Raw genomic sequence first — 16,150 nt, 5'->3', positions numbered from 1 at the left:
TATGTTCCCAAAACTCAAATCTGTTACGAACAATGCAATAAGTTTTGTATACGTGACCCTTTGCCAAAGTTTATTTTAAAAATGGCGTTGTTTACAAGGAGTGCAATGGCGAATTGAGTTATTGTACACACACACTTGAGAGAGGTGTCCCCTAACATATGCAAATAAACACTAGAACGCGCCAACAGAATCTCGCTAGCTCGTGCTTGTCTCTGCCAACCTCCTTGCTTGTTCTGCCCACTATGCTTCATTTGCGCCAATTGAAAACGACACAGATTAACTATTTTAGGTTAGTTTGAAATATATTTGGTAATGGTGCCTGAATCTCAATGGGGAAACAAATAGAAAAAGAATAACAAACACTACTTTACTCCAGCTCTGCCACAATGAACCATAATACAGTCTTTCTCTGGACCCGCTGAAAAAGTAATGCCTCAAGATTGATCCTGCCCACAAATTGACACTGGGCCACAGTTCAATGCTACTTTCTGAGTAACGTGTCATAAGTGCTGCACATTAAAATTAAATTTTTTATTTTTATGAACAATGAAACCATTGAAAATGGCTCAACTTGAGCAGATTTGGTTCCATTTGTCAAATTATTATTATTATTTAAAGTATACAACACAACTTAATTTTGGTGAGCCACTAGTATGAACCAAAGTCAAAGGATAGCCTAACACTGGCCAGAGTCACGTTGATGAACTAAACCCCATTGAATTAGGAATTAGAATACTAATTTAATAGGATCTCTCTACTAAACCCAACTTCCTGAGGTGTGCCAAGTGTGAAAACATACGTAAAAATGTATGCACACATGACTGTAAGTCGCTTTGGATAAAAGCGTCTGCTAAATGGCATATTATTATTATTATTATTATTAAAACTGTGTAACAAGTCCTCCGCTGTGCCTCTGAACCTCAATTTAAACAACTTATTCAGCTCTGCTTCCCTCCACTGGTCACAAACTGATAAAGCGACTCCTTCTGGATATTTCTGGAAAGGTCAATGTTGAACCCCTAATTGAGCCCTCTTAATTGTGTAAAATAAACCTTAAGATACATTTATCAGTAACAGAGTTGAACCGGTGAGTTGAATCGTTGACAGTTGTATGAAGTCATGAAATCTAATTACATGTTGACAAGGGAGGTACCCGTGTTTACAACAACCCATAATCAGCACTAAAACCAACAGAATCCAATCCAGTGTATAATTAAGCAATAAGGCACGAGGAGGTGTGGTATATGGCAAATATACGTTAGCTAAGGGCTGTTCTTACGCACGACTCAACGCAGAGTGCCTGGATACAGCCCTTAGCCGTGGTATATTGGCCATATACCACAAACCTCCGAGGTGCCTTATTGCTATTATAAACTGGTTACCAACGTATTTAGAGCAGTAAAAATAAATGTTTTGTCATACCTGTGGTATGCGGTCTGATATACCACTTCTGTCAGCCAATCAGCATGCAGGGCTCAAACCACCCAGTTTATAATTAAGTGATAATTCACTGGTGTTGCAGTAATTAACATTTACCAACAGATGGTATCAACGTGCCATTTTACACCCATAACAATAATGCCAGAGAAGCCAGTGTTTGGAGGATATATTGGCACGGGTGTTGTTAGTCTCAGGCCGGCAAACCGTGCCAATATATCCTCCAAACACCGGCTTTGAGGGCATTATCACTTTCATACAATGGGTTACCAACATATTCAAATAATTATTTACATATTTTAATAAAATACATTATTTATGATGAATTTATTCATACTGTTTCATCCTTCCACGAGATATAGTTCTGACACAAATGTAAGGTTGCTACCCAAGCCGGCTGGTCGTTCGTTCTATCGGTTCGGTTGCCAGAGAGAGACACGACCCAGTCGTTAAGTCTTTTTGTTCTGTATCTATGGACACGACCCAGTCGTTCGTTCTAAATGTTTCATTGCCATACTGGCTGGAAACGTTCTTATCCCTTGCTGCTAGCTAGCCAACTACGGCTAATTTACTGTCACGTCAAACAGTGCAGTCAGAATAACAGCAAAGTAGCAGCATTTGCATTTGTTTAAGCTGTTTTCTAGTGACATTTATTTGAATACCACCATAACAATGAGCTAATGATGCGCGATTTCGCCTGCCATAGAAAATGTACTCTCTCGTCAGGACACTGTTGTTCAGAGGAACTAGCCAACAACACAGCTAACACATTCACTTCAAACTGAAGCTGGAAAAACTGCAAACTAGCTGCACTTAGTTTCATTTTACCTGTTTTCTATTGATATTTCTTTGTATATATCCATAAAAATGATGCTGATTCATGATTTCGACTGGCGGAGAAAAGCTACCTGTCTGTCTGTCTCATCCCGACTCAGGACACATTCATTACTATGCAACAGCTGGAGATTGAATTTGAATATTGAAACAAGGTTGCAAATGTCGGAGAGACAGATAGCAAGGTTTATACAACTCCCTGCTGTTGAACACTAAATGTTAGTCTAAAAGAAATGTGAGATAAGATCTAGATGCTTTTTATAGCGGAGATCAAGTTTATAAATTGCCTGGCTGGGCTGATGAGACAGTGGATTGCGCAGTCAGATGGAACAGAGTAAATACTAGGCAATTTAACTTCATAGATTTAGCGGTGGTAACTTGTGGAATTGACACCGGCTGGAATGCGGTTTTAACCAATCAGCTTCCCACCAGTTGAATTAAAAAAACATAGAACCCAGAGTGCATAAAACAAACACACAAAACACCTGTCCATTTAAAACAACATAAAGTCAGTGTCTAAACCACCACTAGAATAATCATCCGTGGTGGTTGTATGGTGTGTGGTAGTTAGACCCAGGGAGGTCCTGGTCCTGGAGCTTCCCAGGGACCCCAGGCAGGGATGTGGACCCAGTAACCTACTCTTTGACAGGGAGGGCTGGGGAGGATGACTGAGCCGTGTCGGGGGGACAGGAGCTCTCCATGACCTGGAGAGAAAGGATGAGGGTGGCAGGGTCTAGATCTAGACACCACCACACATGGGGGGCTGGGGAGCTCCTGTGGCTGCACGCTCCCCATGATCCTGGGGAAGGGATCAAGGTAAGGATGGGGTGCAATCTCCTGGGTGAGTTGATGGCGAGGGTACGGGAGGGGCTGGGGTTTGAACCCGCTAGGGTTAGAGTGAAGGCGGTGTGGGCCAGGGTTGCTTCTGATCCCATCAGAGACAACTTGGTAGGGGTCACAGTTCATTCTGTGGCCCTCTGGGTAAGGACCAGGGTGTGTCTCGTACCCCTCCGGACCTGTTCTATAGGTGTCAGGGGTCAGCTGTGTGCCTCTGTAGGTCCATGCTCCTCTGAACTCTGCCTCACACAACTGCACCTCCTGCATGGGTTCTATGTCACACATACGACTGCTCATGTCTCCTCTGTGAAGGACTGGCCCTGCCTGATCCCTATGAAGGGCTATGTCATGTCTGAGAGCTGCTGTGTCAACCTGAGCTCCTGTAAACCCCTGCGCCTGGTGCCGTTGTGGAGGCTGGCCTTGCAAATACTGTTGATGGTGAAAGCCAGAGTTTCCCTCCCTCTCTCTCTGCTTTCCTCCCCATTTCTCCCCCTCCACCATGACCCCCATTTCTCCCCCTCCAACTCCTTTCTGAATTTCAGCTCTGCACTGCTCCTCTTCCTCCATCAACTGACAGTCAGTTAGCCCCTCTCCTGTAGCATACAGACAGTCAGTTGTCCTCTGCCCTGTAGCACACCCACGGTCAGTTGTCGCTTCTGTTGTTTGGTACATTCTGTCAGTTGATCTTTCTCTTGTATGGTACATTCTGTCAGTAGACCTGTTTCCTGTGGAATACCCACTGTCAGTTGTCCTGTCATCCTCTGCAAGCCTCTGTCCCCCAGCAGAACGACAGACATTCCTCCTCTCCTCCTCCTGTTTTTCGTCCATTAGAGGAGTGTTGGTCAAGCACTCCTCCTCTTCCTTGCAGATGGAGAGACTGCCAGTAGTGAAGAGACTCGGTTCGGCAACAGATGCTGTGTCGGTGATCATGATGTCTCTGGCACAGGCTAGACCAGAGTCAGTAGTGCCCGGTCTGTTGTCCTGCCCCGCTCGGACACAGAACTTGGTGTCAGTGAGTCGTTCATTCTCTGAATACAGACGGTCAGTTCTGTCCTGCTCTCTCCTCAGGTGCACCATGGCAGTTGTGTTTTGTTCTTTGACCGAGTAGAGACGGAAAGTACTGTTTTCCTTTCTGACCAAGTACAGACCGTCAGTTGTGTTTTCCTCTCTGCCGGGGTACAGACCATGGTCAGTGAACCTCTGTTCTTCTCCCAGAGACAGACCGTCAGTGTGTGTGTCCTCTCTGCCGGGGTACAGACCATGGTCAGCGAACCTCTGTTCTTCTCCCAGAGACAGACCGTCAGTGTGTGTGTCCTCTCTGCCGGGGTACAGACCATGGTCAGCGAACCTCTGTTCTTCTCCCAGAGACAGACCGTCAGTGTGTGTGTCCTCGTCTCTCGTAGTTAGCTGCTGATCAGGTATGGCTGGGTCCAGTCTCGCAGCAGTCGTAGTGTGTGTGTATCCCGTAGTGTGTGTGTATCCCGCAGTGTGTGTGTATCCAACGGTGTGTGTGTTTCCGAATCTTACTGCGACTGTGTTTCCCAGCTGACCAAGCGAATGCGAGGGTGTGGGATGGGGCTGGGGTGAGGCATCTATGGTGGGGGAGTGAAGGGGTGAGGAGTGTGAGGGGGAGGTTTCCAGGCTGAATGAGTTCCTCTCCAGCAGCAGGGGGCCGTCAGTCATAGACAGAATCACCTTGAACACCGGCTCACAGCAAATCAGCTTCGCAGGAACCCCCTGTAGTCCCGCCCCCTCAGAACCACCCAGTAACGTCTGACCTCCATCTGTGACATAATCAGGGGTCGGGGAAAGAGAAGGGTCATGCTGCCATGGTAATGTTGACGCAGGACGCTTTAGTGAAGCACCTTTAGTGAGAGAGGAGAGAGAGAGAAAGAGAGGAGGGGACAAAGAGAGAGGGAACGCGACAAAGAGGGAGAGGGAGCGAAAGAGAGAGGACACTCACAGAGAAGAATGATAAATGGCAGTAGAGCGTGAGATTAACAGATGAGAAATGTAATGGCCAGTTCTCTTCTAAAGGACACACACCCACAAACAACAGCAACCTGAGTAGAAATGTGTAGCAGGGGATGATTCAGAAATAGAAGTAAGTAACATAAAAAAATGAATTTAGCCAACTGTCAAATAGGTATTTCCCACACGGTGGTGCCCAAACCAGACTTTAACCACCATAGCAAAGTTGGCGTATCATCCCATGAGGCACACATACACTCACCAATCAGGGACTTGGTTTCATGGAGAAACCCCGCCTCCTCCCCCAAGCTGAGTTGTGATTGGACAGAGACACTCCGCCGCAACATAGGGGACTTCTCTGATTGGCCAGATGAGTTCCGACTCTGGGCAGTCGGACTCTTCCATAGGACGGTTCGGTTATCAATCTGGACTACAGGCTTCTCAGGTTGGACATAGAGCCTCCGAGGTGATATAGTGGTTCTCTGTGATTGGATGGTGAGATACTCCGACTGGACTGATGGCTTCTCTGATTGGCTCTGGAGATATCTCTGCTCCCGCTCAGTCCTGATGGCATGCAAGAGGATGAGAGCTGGAGGAGGTAAAAAGAGATAGAGATAGAGAGGGGGGAGAGGGAGAGAAGGGGGGAGGGGGAGAGGGAGAGAGAGGAGAGAGAGGGGGAGAGGGAGAGAGAGGGGGGAGCGGGAGAGGGGGGGGAGAGGGAGAGAGAGGGAGAGAGAGGGGGGAGAGGGAGAGAGAGGGGGGGGAGCGGGAGAGAAGGGGGGAGAGAGGGGGGAGAGGGAGAGAGAGGGGGGAGAGGGAGAGAGGGGGGAGCGAGAGGGGGAGAGGGAGAGAGAGGGGGAGAGGGAGAGAGAGGGGGAGAGGGAGAGAGGGGGGGGCGAGAGGCGGGAGAGGGAGAGAGAGGGGGAGAGGGAGAGAGAGGGGGGAGAGGGAGAGGGGGGAGAGGGAGAGAGAGGGGGAAGAGGGAGAGAGAGGGGGGAGAGGGAGAGAAGGGGGGGAGAGGGAGAGAGAGGGGGGAGAGGGAGAGAGAGGGGGGAGAGGGAGAGAGAGGGGGGAGAGGGAGAGAAGGGGGGGAGAGGGAGAGAGAGGGGGGAGAGGGAGAGATGAAGGAGATGAAGACAGAGGGAAGGTGGGAGGGGGAAGAGGGGAGGATAGAGTGAGTGAGGCAGACTGGTAATAAACAGATGGATGAACGAAGAAGAGAGGATGTAGGCCGACCATCACTCTCACTGTGTGACGTCATCTTCTCATACATGGCAGCATCCAACTCCAGCACCTAACAGAAAGACAGGAGATTAGCACGCACACACACCTGTCCTGCGCACACACACACACCACACACACACACACACACACACCTGTATGTCCCCGGTTCCTTCTCTCTTCTCCAGTATTTGAGCCATCTCCATAAGAGGCCGGGCCAGCATAGACAGGTCAGGACTCGGCTTCCACTCTGACACAAAGTGAGAGTGATGGACTTTCTATCCAACCACAACCAAGGGAGAGAGGAAACACACACACACACACACAGGCGCGTTAGCGCTGAAGGTGCAGCTTTTAATTGGAATATCCAGGTGAACAGAAGAGAAGAGCAGTTTCAGATAAAGTCAATCATAAATCAATCCGGTTTATTACAAGTTGCAACAGGGAGACACCAACCAGCACAGGAGCAGAGAACATATTGGAGACAGGCCCTTAATATCCTAATCAGACATGACCAAATGTTCTGTAAACACCAGCCTCTTGGAGACAGGCCCTTAATATCCTAATCAGACACCACCAAATGTTCTGTAAACACCAGCCTCTTGGAGACAGGCCCTTATATCCTAATCAGACACGACCAAATGTTCTGTAAACACCAGCCTCTTGGAGACAGGCCCTTAATATCCTAATCAGACACGACCAAATGTTCTGTAAACACCAGCATCTTGGAGACAGGCCCTTAATGTTCTGTAAACACCAGCCTCTTGGAGACAGGCCCTTAATATCCTAATCAGACATGACCAAATGTTCTGTAAACACCAGCCTCTTGGAGACAGGCCCTTAATATCCTAATCAGACATGACCAAATGTTCTGTAAACACCAGCCTCTTGGAGACAGGCCCTTAATATACTAATCAGACACAACCAAATGTTCTGTAAACGCCAGCCTCTTGGAGACAGGCCCTTAATATCCTAATCAGACATGACCAAATGTTCTGTAAACATCAGCCTCTTGGAGACAGGCCCTTAATATCCTAATCAGACACGACCAAATGTTCTGTAAACGCCAGCCTCTTGGAGACAGGCCCTTAATATCCTAATCAGACATGACCAAATGTTCTGTAAACACCAGCCTCTTGGAGACAGGCCCTTAATATCCTAATCAGACACGACCAAATGTTCTGTAAACGCCAGCCTCTTGGAGACAGGCCCTTAATATCCTAATCAGACATGACCAAATGTTCTGTAAACACCAGCCTCTTGTAGACAGGCCCTTAATATCCTAATCAGACACGACCAAATGTTCTGTAAACACCAGCATCTTGGAGACAGGCCCTTAATATCCTAATCAGACACGACCAAATGTTCTGTAAACACCAGCATATTGGAGACAGGCCCTTAATATCCTAATCAGACACGACCAAATGTTCTGTAAACACCAGCATATTGGAGACAGGCCCTTAATATCCTAATCAGACACGACCAAATGTTCTGTAAACACCAGCCTGAGAGGCTTGTAGGGAGTCAAAACAAAAGGCAGTGGCTGTCAGCTACTACAGAATCACACAGTGTCATCAATACAGCAGTGAATAATCAGTGTGTCCTCAGTCCTTGTACCTCCAGTCTGAGAATAATCCATAAAAAGTCTTGTGACCTTCAACCCCCACCTTGAGCGTCACAAGTAGAACACCGGAAATGATGTGGATTACAGAAAGTCCAAATATGCTAAACATGGTGTTGATCACTCTAAATTAAATATTTTGTCATCTTAAATATGACCGTTGCAAAGCTGTATTAGGCTAGCTGTAGGTCAGTGATAGCGTAAAGAGATGTGTGCGTTAACTGTCCAGGTATTACAGTAACACATCAGGACCCTAAAGTAGCTTGTGAGTGAACAGCACAGATCCAGAAACGTACTTACTATGTAGTTGTATCTGTGGAGACTCCCCATGATGTGGCTCCTGACGTCAACTTTACTGAGACTACACACACACACCTCACACAGGTACACCGCCTCAGAGTCCCCGCCGAGCGTCACACACTCTGTCACGCAGCTCAAACCTGAAACACACACACACACACACACACACACACACACACACAGGCACACACAGGTCAAAGTAGACACATTGGTCAAATACCCATACGTGTATCACAGATAAACACACACATATACACACACAGTTGTTCCTGACCGATGATGGGCTGCAGTCTGTTCTTGTTGTTCAGATACACCCTTAGAGAGACGGACAGCAGGCTCTGGCCACACACAGCTACATGAGGATGAGAGAATGAATAAATTCATACATTAATGAATGAATGAATGAATGAATGACAGGATGAATGAATGAATGAATGAATTAACGGCAGGATGACAGGATGACAGGATGTACGAATGACAGGATGATGAATGAATGAATGAATGAATGAATGAATGAATGAAATAAAAAATAAATTATAACCCATAGCATACTTTTGTGTGCTCCTCCAGGCTGCATAGTGGCAAACGTCAGGAGTCACAAACACCTTAACAACCTAGAGAGAGAGAGATAAAAGAGAGAGCGAGAGCAAATGATGGAGAAAGAGAGAGGGAGAAGGAAAGGAAACACTATGTATGCAGACACCACAAGGTGGTGGAACTACACCAATAATAATGTATAATGTATTAGCTAGCTGATAGGCTACACCACTCTCTACATCTGTGTCAATTTGACTTTTGCCATTTTATAGCACCAATTTTTAGGTAAATTACATGTAATCTGATTACAAAAAATACAAGCTAATCAGTTACTTTACCCAGCAAAAATATTGTAATCAGATTACAGATACTTTTGAAAAACTAGATTATTACTTATTGGATTACTTTTAAATTCAGAAAGGATGTTTGCAAAAAAAATACTATATGACACTTTTCTGTTTTCTCAATCACATTCAATTCAGAGTTGTAAAAAGGTGCAAGTTTAAGTTTGTTCCACCTTAGCGAGTCTGACCATAAGTCAGAGACCACTATGATGACACACCAAATGCGTTTTATGGATCCTTTTTGGATCTTCTTCTAATGCCTCTTGAGGGGAAAGTAATCCAAAAGTAACTGAAAGTAATCAGAGTTTGGGTAATCCAAAAGTTAGGTTACTGATTACAATGTTGGACAGGGAACTAGTAACTGTAACATATTCTGCCTGCCTGGCTAGGAGCATTCTGTTTGCCTGGCTAGGAGCATTCTGTTTGCCTGGCTAGGAGCATTCTGTTTGCCTGGCTAGGAGCATTCTGTTTGCCTGGCTAGGAGCATTCTGCCTGCCTGGCTAGGAGCATTCTGTTTGCCTGACTAGGAGCATTCTGTTTGCCTGACTAGGAGCATTCTGTTTGCCTGGCTAGGAGCATTCTGCCTGCCTGGCTAGGAGCATTCTGTTTGCCTGACTAGGAGCATTCTGTTTGCCTGACTAGGAGCATTCTGTTTGCCTGGCTAGGAGCATTCTGCCTGCCTGGCTAGGAGCATTCTGTTTGCCTGACTAGGAGCATTCTGTTTGCCTGACTAGCTCTCAATATTTTCTTCCAGCTGTTTAGCAAAACGAAAGTAATATCCAAGAAACTTAACTGAAATGTCAGAATAAAAACATTTGACTAGTTAACTACCAATTCAGGGCTAGCTACTAGCAATGACATTTGCTAATGAAACTCCGACAGACAGTCTGCGTTTTAGTTTTTGTGGTGATAGGTAGCCAAATGATATAGAAGCCAGCAAGCAGCTAACGTAAGTAAAAGTTATTAGCCATATGCTAATTAACGTGTACAAATAATAGAATGAACACCTACCTGTCTGTACACCACGTCGGAGTAAATGGTGTGTTTGATCTGTCTGTCTGAAAGAAGTTTTAACAAAAACGTTTAAGTTTTAATAAAAAGAGATTAGGTTACAGACACTGATTATTAGCAACTCAACGACCACACTACGTGAGGACTGCAAGAGGACAGATGCTCACACAGCGGGGGAAATTTGAGAGTAGTGCTGAACCCAACCAAGAGAAGTGGGGAATTTATTTCAGTCTTTCCGTGTCAAAGAGTTTGAGGTGATGATGAGACAAGGATTATTTATTGGGTCAAATTATCCACAATAAGATTCTAGCCTACTTTGATCCACACAGGGAATCGGCGAGATCGCAAAAAGTTTTAATGATCTTGTCATGCATGGTGACATGAAGTGAACTTAGCTATAAAACACTAAAGAACAAAACAGCCATAAAGACAGTTGCTGTATGACGAGTTCCCTGTGTAATGTCACCGTCAACTGAACAAAACCATCTCTGCCAGCTAAACGTGGACTGCCAATGCAAAAATATGCCTAGTCCCAAATTACCATCCTAGTGAGCTGTCTGCCTGTCACTGTCCTTGTGTTTCCTTTCTGCAGTGATTCCAGACATGCTCTCTCTCTCTCGCTGGCTCTCACTACTCCGGAGCTGAAGAATCTTCAACAGCTTTCTTTTCTCACCTTCTTTCCTTCATCCAGAGACGCAGGTTGGTGGGTTTGACGGAAATGAAATGAAAGGAAAGGCGAGTCCACAGTCACCCCCTTTTATCCTGTTCCAAGAGTTACACATTTATCTACTGACACAGTGTTTTTGTCACGAGTTGCTAAGCCAGAACCCAGAAGCAGACCAGGACAAGGTAAGTTGAAACGAAGGTGAGTGTTTATTTACAAGTTCAAGAGTGATGCTGAATAATCCAGGGAACAGAGCGGGCGGCGTTGATTAGTTGTTGGGGGTGCAGTGGTTGATCCCATCCTGGGTCGGCAGCCGCCGACCACCAGGCAGAGGTTGGATGAAGGTTCCGGACGGGTGACTGCAGATGGAACAAAACGGGGGTAAGTAAGCAACAAACCAACAAAGTGCAAAAACAACAAAACTAGCGCTAGGCTCTAAGACTGATACTCTGGTAAACCTACTGTTCATGGCTAACGATCCGGCAGGGAATGGATGTTAGGCCAGAGCCTAAGAAGGGTGATGATCAGGACCAGGTGTGCAGATTGCTGATGGGATGCAGGTGCGGAAATCAAGAGAGCTCCCCGGAGCGTTCCAGAACCCTCGGGAAACTGGAGATCACGAACATAACAACTAGTCCACAGACAGGACCCGACTCAGACTGCCGGGATCGTTACAGTACCCCCCTCCGGCGACGCCACCGGGCGGACTCCCCGGAGCGCCAGGATGGAGGCGGTAGAAGTCACTGATGAGGTCAGCATCTAGGACCTGTCGCCGCGGAATCCAACTCCTCTCTTCAGGACCATACCCCTCCCAGTCCACGAGATACTGGAAACCCCGGCCCCGCCGTCTGGAATCCATGATGCGACGCACCGTGTAGGCAGGACCACCTCCGATCATCCGAGGAGGAGGAGGCGGAGGAGGCAACAGAGGACTGAGGAAAACAGGCTTGAGGCAGGAGACATGAAAGGTGGGATGGACTCTGAGCGTCCTCGGGAGTTTGAGTCGAACTGCCACCGGATTGATCACCTTCTCCACCACAAACGGACCAATGAACTTCGGTAACAACTTCCTAGACTCAGTCCGTAAAGGAAGATCCCGTGTGGCCAACCAGACCCTATCTCCGATGGTGTAGGTGGGAGCGGGGATCCGGCGACGATTCGCCTGGAGCTGATACCGGTCCGAAACTCTAAGGAGTGCTTTTCTGGCCCGATGCCAGGTCCGGTGGCAGCACGAATATGGACCTGAACAGAAGGCACTGAGAGCTCCTTCTCCTGAGAAGGGAACAAGGGAGGTTGGTAGCCATACAGGCACTGGAAGGGAGACATCCCAGTGGCAGATGTAGGGAGAGTATTGTGGGCATACTCAACCCAAGGCAACTGAGAGACCCAGGAGGTGGGGTTGGAAGAGGCCAGGCAGCGTAGCGTGGATTCCATCTTCTGGTTGGCTCTCTCCGCCTGACCATTAGATTGGGGGTGAAAACCAGATGTGAGACTGACTGTAGCTCCAATGGCCAAACAGAAGGACTTCCAGACAGCAGAGGTAAACTGAGGGCCACGGTCGGAAACGATATCACTGGGCAACCCGTGGACCCTGAAAACCTCCCTAACCAGGATCTCGGACGTCTCCGAGGCAGAGGGAAGCTTGGCAATAGGCACAAAGTGGGCGAACTTGCTGAATCTGTCCACGATAGTCAGAACGACCGTGTTCCCCTCAGAAGCGGGCAACCCAGTGACAAAGTCCAGGGCCAGATGCGACCATGGTCGCCGGGGAATAGGAAGGGGGTGAAGTAGTCCAGAGCTGGGCCGATTGGTACTCTTATTCTGCGCACACACTGGACAGGCAGCAACATAACCCCGAGTATCCTCGGCCATGGCAGGCCACCAAAAACGTCTGCGAAGAAACGCCATTGTCCGAGCCACGCCAGGGTGACAAGCCATCTTGCTGGCGTGGGACCATTTGAGGACAGCAGGACGAACCGACTCAGGCACAAACAACCGACCGGGTGGACCGTTACCGGGACCGGGCTGAGTCCGAAGGGCCGCCAGCACCTCCTCCTCAATCTTCCACATAACTGCTCCCACGACGCAGTTCCGGGGAGAATTGTCTCGGTCTTGGACCCACTCTCCTCCGTCTTGGAGAACATCCGGGACAAGGCGTCCGCCTTGCCGTTCTTAGATCCAGGTCGGAACGTCAGGGAAAACTTGAATCGTCCGAAAAACAACGCCCACCTGGCCTGACGGGAGTTGAGACGTTTAGCCGATTGCACGTAAGCAAGATTCTTGTGGTCAGTCCAGACAATAAACGGTTGCTCCGCCCCCTCCAACCAGTGGCGCCACTCCTCCAAGGCAAGTTTCACCGCGAGAAGCTCCCGGTTACCCACATCGTAATTCCTCTCCGCAGGCGAAAGGCGACGAGAGTAGTAGGCGCAGGGATGGAGTTTACTGTCCGTGGAGCATCGCTGCGACAGGATGGCGCCAACTCCCACATCAGACGCGTCCACTTCAACGACGAACTGACGGGCCGTGTCCGGTTGAGAGAGAATCGGTGCGTTGGTGAATCGCCTCTTCAAATCCAGAAACGCTCGATCCGCCTCCGGATTCCACTTGAAGGTCCTGATACTGGAAGTCAAGGCAGTTAACGGAGCGGCCACACGGCTGTAATCCCGGATGAATCTGCGGTAGAAATTCGCAAACCCCAAAAATCTCTGGAGCTGCAATCTCGTACCGGGCTGGGCCCATTCCAGAACCGCTCTAACCTTCTCCTGGTCCATCCTAATCTCTCCCCTGGAGATGATGTACCCGAGAAAGGATGTCGTGTGGGCGTGAAACTCGCACTTCTCGGCCTTCACGAACAGGCGATTCTCCAACAATCGCTGCAGAACCTGCCGGACATGCTGGACGTGGTCGGAAGGTTCCTTCGAGAAGATCAGAATGTCATCCAGGTAAACAAACACAAAGAGACCGATCATATCTCTCAGGACGTCGTTCACCATACTCTGGAATACCGCTGGAGCATTGGTCAGTCCAAACGGCATCACCTGATACTCGAAGTGACCCATCGGTGTATTGAAACCCGTCAACCACTCGTCCCCCTCTCTGATCCGGACCATGTGATACGCATTGCGTAGGGTCTAGCTTGGTGAACACCGTAGCACCCTGTAAGGAGTCGAAGGCAGAACTCATCAAGGGCAGGGGATACTTGTTCTTGACCGTGATGTCATTCAACCCCCGATAATCAATACACGGTCGAAGAGAGCCATCCTTCTTACCCACAAAGAAGAATCCTGCCCCCAGGGGTGATGACGAGGGACGAACGAGACCAGCAGCTAGGGACTCCTTGATGTAGGTCTCCAAAGCCTCACGTTCAGGTCGGGAGATACTGTATAACCTTCCCTTGGGGTAGACAGCTCCAGGGAACAGGTTGATGGCACAATCATATGGTCGGTGGGGAGGGAGTGACAGAGCCTTCTGCTTACTGAAAACTTCCCCCAAATCGTGATATGTCTCGGGAACCAGGGACAAATCTGGGGGTTTAGCCTCAATCACCTGACTGGGAACCGAATGGGGGCAGGCAGTCTTGAGACAGTTAGCATGACAATCAAGGCTCCAACTCGTTACCTTGCCCGTCACCCAATCGAACGTGGGATTGTGTTCCTTCAGCCAGGGGTATCCAAGGACCAGAGGAACCTGGGAAGACGGCAGAATGAAGAATGAAATCATCTCAGAATGATTCCCCGACAACCGCATCTTAACCGGTTCAGTCCTCATCGTGATACGTGCCAGACTACTGCCGTCCAGAGTGGTAGCTTCAATGGCTTCCGGCAATTGCTCCTTGGAAAGCCCCAGCTGTTCCACCAACTCGGCATCTAGAAAGCTTCCATCGGCACCTGAATCGATAAAAGCGTTAATCGCTAAGCTCTGATTCCTGTTCATAAGGGTGGCCGGGAAACGGGGTCTGACAGAGGTATTGAGAGGTCGAAACTGGCTCGCTAAAAGTCCTCCCAACTTTAGCGAGCCGCGCAGTTTGACGACCCAACTGGAACCTGAGAAGCTGATCGGTTGGACGGAACCCATTGCTTCTCCCTCCTTCGCTCTCGGACTCGATTATCCACCCGAATAGACAAGGCTACCAAGCTGTCCAGGTCACTAGGCTCGGATAGGAGATCAACTCATCCTTGAGCTGCTCCGACAGACCCTGGTAAAAGGCCGCTTGCAGAGCCTCCTCATTCCACCCACTCTCCACAGCCAACGTCTTGAACTCGATCACGAAGTCGGCCACGCTGCGAGTTCCTTGGCGAAGCGAAAACAGGCGCCTAGCTGCGTCCCTCCCTCGGACGGAATGGTCGAAGAGCTTCCTCATCTCGGCCGTGAACCCCTGGTATGAAGCCATGCAGGGATCCTGTCGTTCCCAAACGGCTGAAGCCCACTCCAGCGCTCGACCACGCAGCAACTCAATCACAAAGGCTATCCTAGCCTTGTCTGTGGCATAAGAGTAGGGCTGTAGATCGAACACTAATCCACACTGCATAAGGAAGGAACGGCATCTTCCCAGCTCCCCCTCATATTTATCCGGCGTCGGAACCTTGGGCTCACGGAAGGACACAGCTTCAGAAGCGGCAGGCGAGATGGGTGAAACCGGTAGTGGATCTTCCACCGGACACTTGCGTTGGTTCTGGACCTCCGTCAGACCGGTAGAAAGGTTCCGAACTGACAACGTAGTACCGTGCTATGATGGCCCAACATCTTCTCCTGCTGGGTAATGGCATGGCGAACAGAGTCCAGGTCCGCTGGGTTCATTACTGGCCGGATCGTTCTGTCACGAGTTGCTAAGCCAGAACCCAGAAGCAGACCAGGACAAGGTAAGTTGAAACGAAGGTGAGTGTTTATTTACAAGTTCAAGAGTGATGCTGAATAATCCAGGGAACAGAGCGGGCGGCGTTGATTAGTTGTTGGGGGTGCAGTGGTTGATCCCATCCTGGGTCGGCAGCCGCCGACCACCAGGCAGAGGTTGGATGAAGGTTCGGACGGGTGACTGCAGATGGAACAAAACGGGGTAAGTAAGCAACAAACCAACAAAGTGCAAAAACAACAAAACTAGCGCTAGGCTCTAAGACTGATACTCTGGTAAACCTACTGTTCATGGCTAACGATCCGGCAGGGAATGGATGTTAGGCCAGAGCCTAAGAAGGGTGATGATCAGGACCAGGTGTGCAGATTGCTGATGGGATGCAGGTGCGGAAATCAAGAGAGCTCCCCGGAGCGTTCCAGAACCCTCGGGAAACTGGAGATCACGAACATAACAACTAGTCCACAGACAGGACCCGACTCAGACTGCCGGGATTGTTACAGTTTTAATTGTATTCAATGTATGAT

General features: G+C 48.8%; 1 protein-coding gene across 1 annotated transcript; it reads right to left on the bottom strand.

Annotated features, from left to right (window-relative positions):
* Positions 1–2,838: 2,838 nt before the first annotated feature.
* Positions 2,839–10,859, bottom strand: LOC121572636. Its single transcript, XM_041884667.1, has 9 exons — positions 10,787–10,859; positions 10,114–10,160; positions 8,774–8,835; positions 8,496–8,573; positions 8,222–8,361; positions 6,456–6,578; positions 6,316–6,373; positions 5,342–5,668; positions 2,839–4,892 (listed from the first exon to the last, which is right to left on the bottom strand). The coding sequence occupies exons 3-9, from the start codon at positions 8,796–8,798 to the stop codon at positions 2,839–2,841; spliced, it is 2,805 nt and encodes a 934-aa protein (XP_041740601.1). The 5' UTR covers positions 8,799–8,835; positions 10,114–10,160; positions 10,787–10,859.
* Between the last annotated feature and the right edge of the window lie 5,291 nt (positions 10,860–16,150).

The sequence above is a fragment of the Coregonus clupeaformis genome, chromosome 8 (genome assembly GCF_020615455.1).
Source record: "Coregonus clupeaformis isolate EN_2021a chromosome 8, ASM2061545v1, whole genome shotgun sequence".
NCBI lineage: Eukaryota > Metazoa > Chordata > Actinopteri > Salmoniformes > Salmonidae > Coregonus > Coregonus clupeaformis.
Note: the sequence above shows the minus strand (reverse complement) of the source record. Positions and strands in the feature narration are given on the sequence as shown.

What these genes read in the sequence shown, in the direction of transcription:
- LOC121572636 (XM_041884667.1), bottom strand. Translation starts at nt 8,798, where the DNA reads ATGCAGCCTGGAGGAGCACACAAAA. An exon ending in AAGGAACCGGGGACATACAG is followed by an intron (nt 6,374 to 6,455) that starts GTGTGTGTGTGT and finishes TCTTTCTGTTAG; the next exon opens with GTGCTGGAGTTGGATGCTGC. An exon ending in GTCACACAGTGAGAGTGATG is followed by an intron (nt 5,669 to 6,315) that starts GTCGGCCTACAT and finishes TACCTCCTCCAG; the next exon opens with CTCTCATCCTCTTGCATGCC.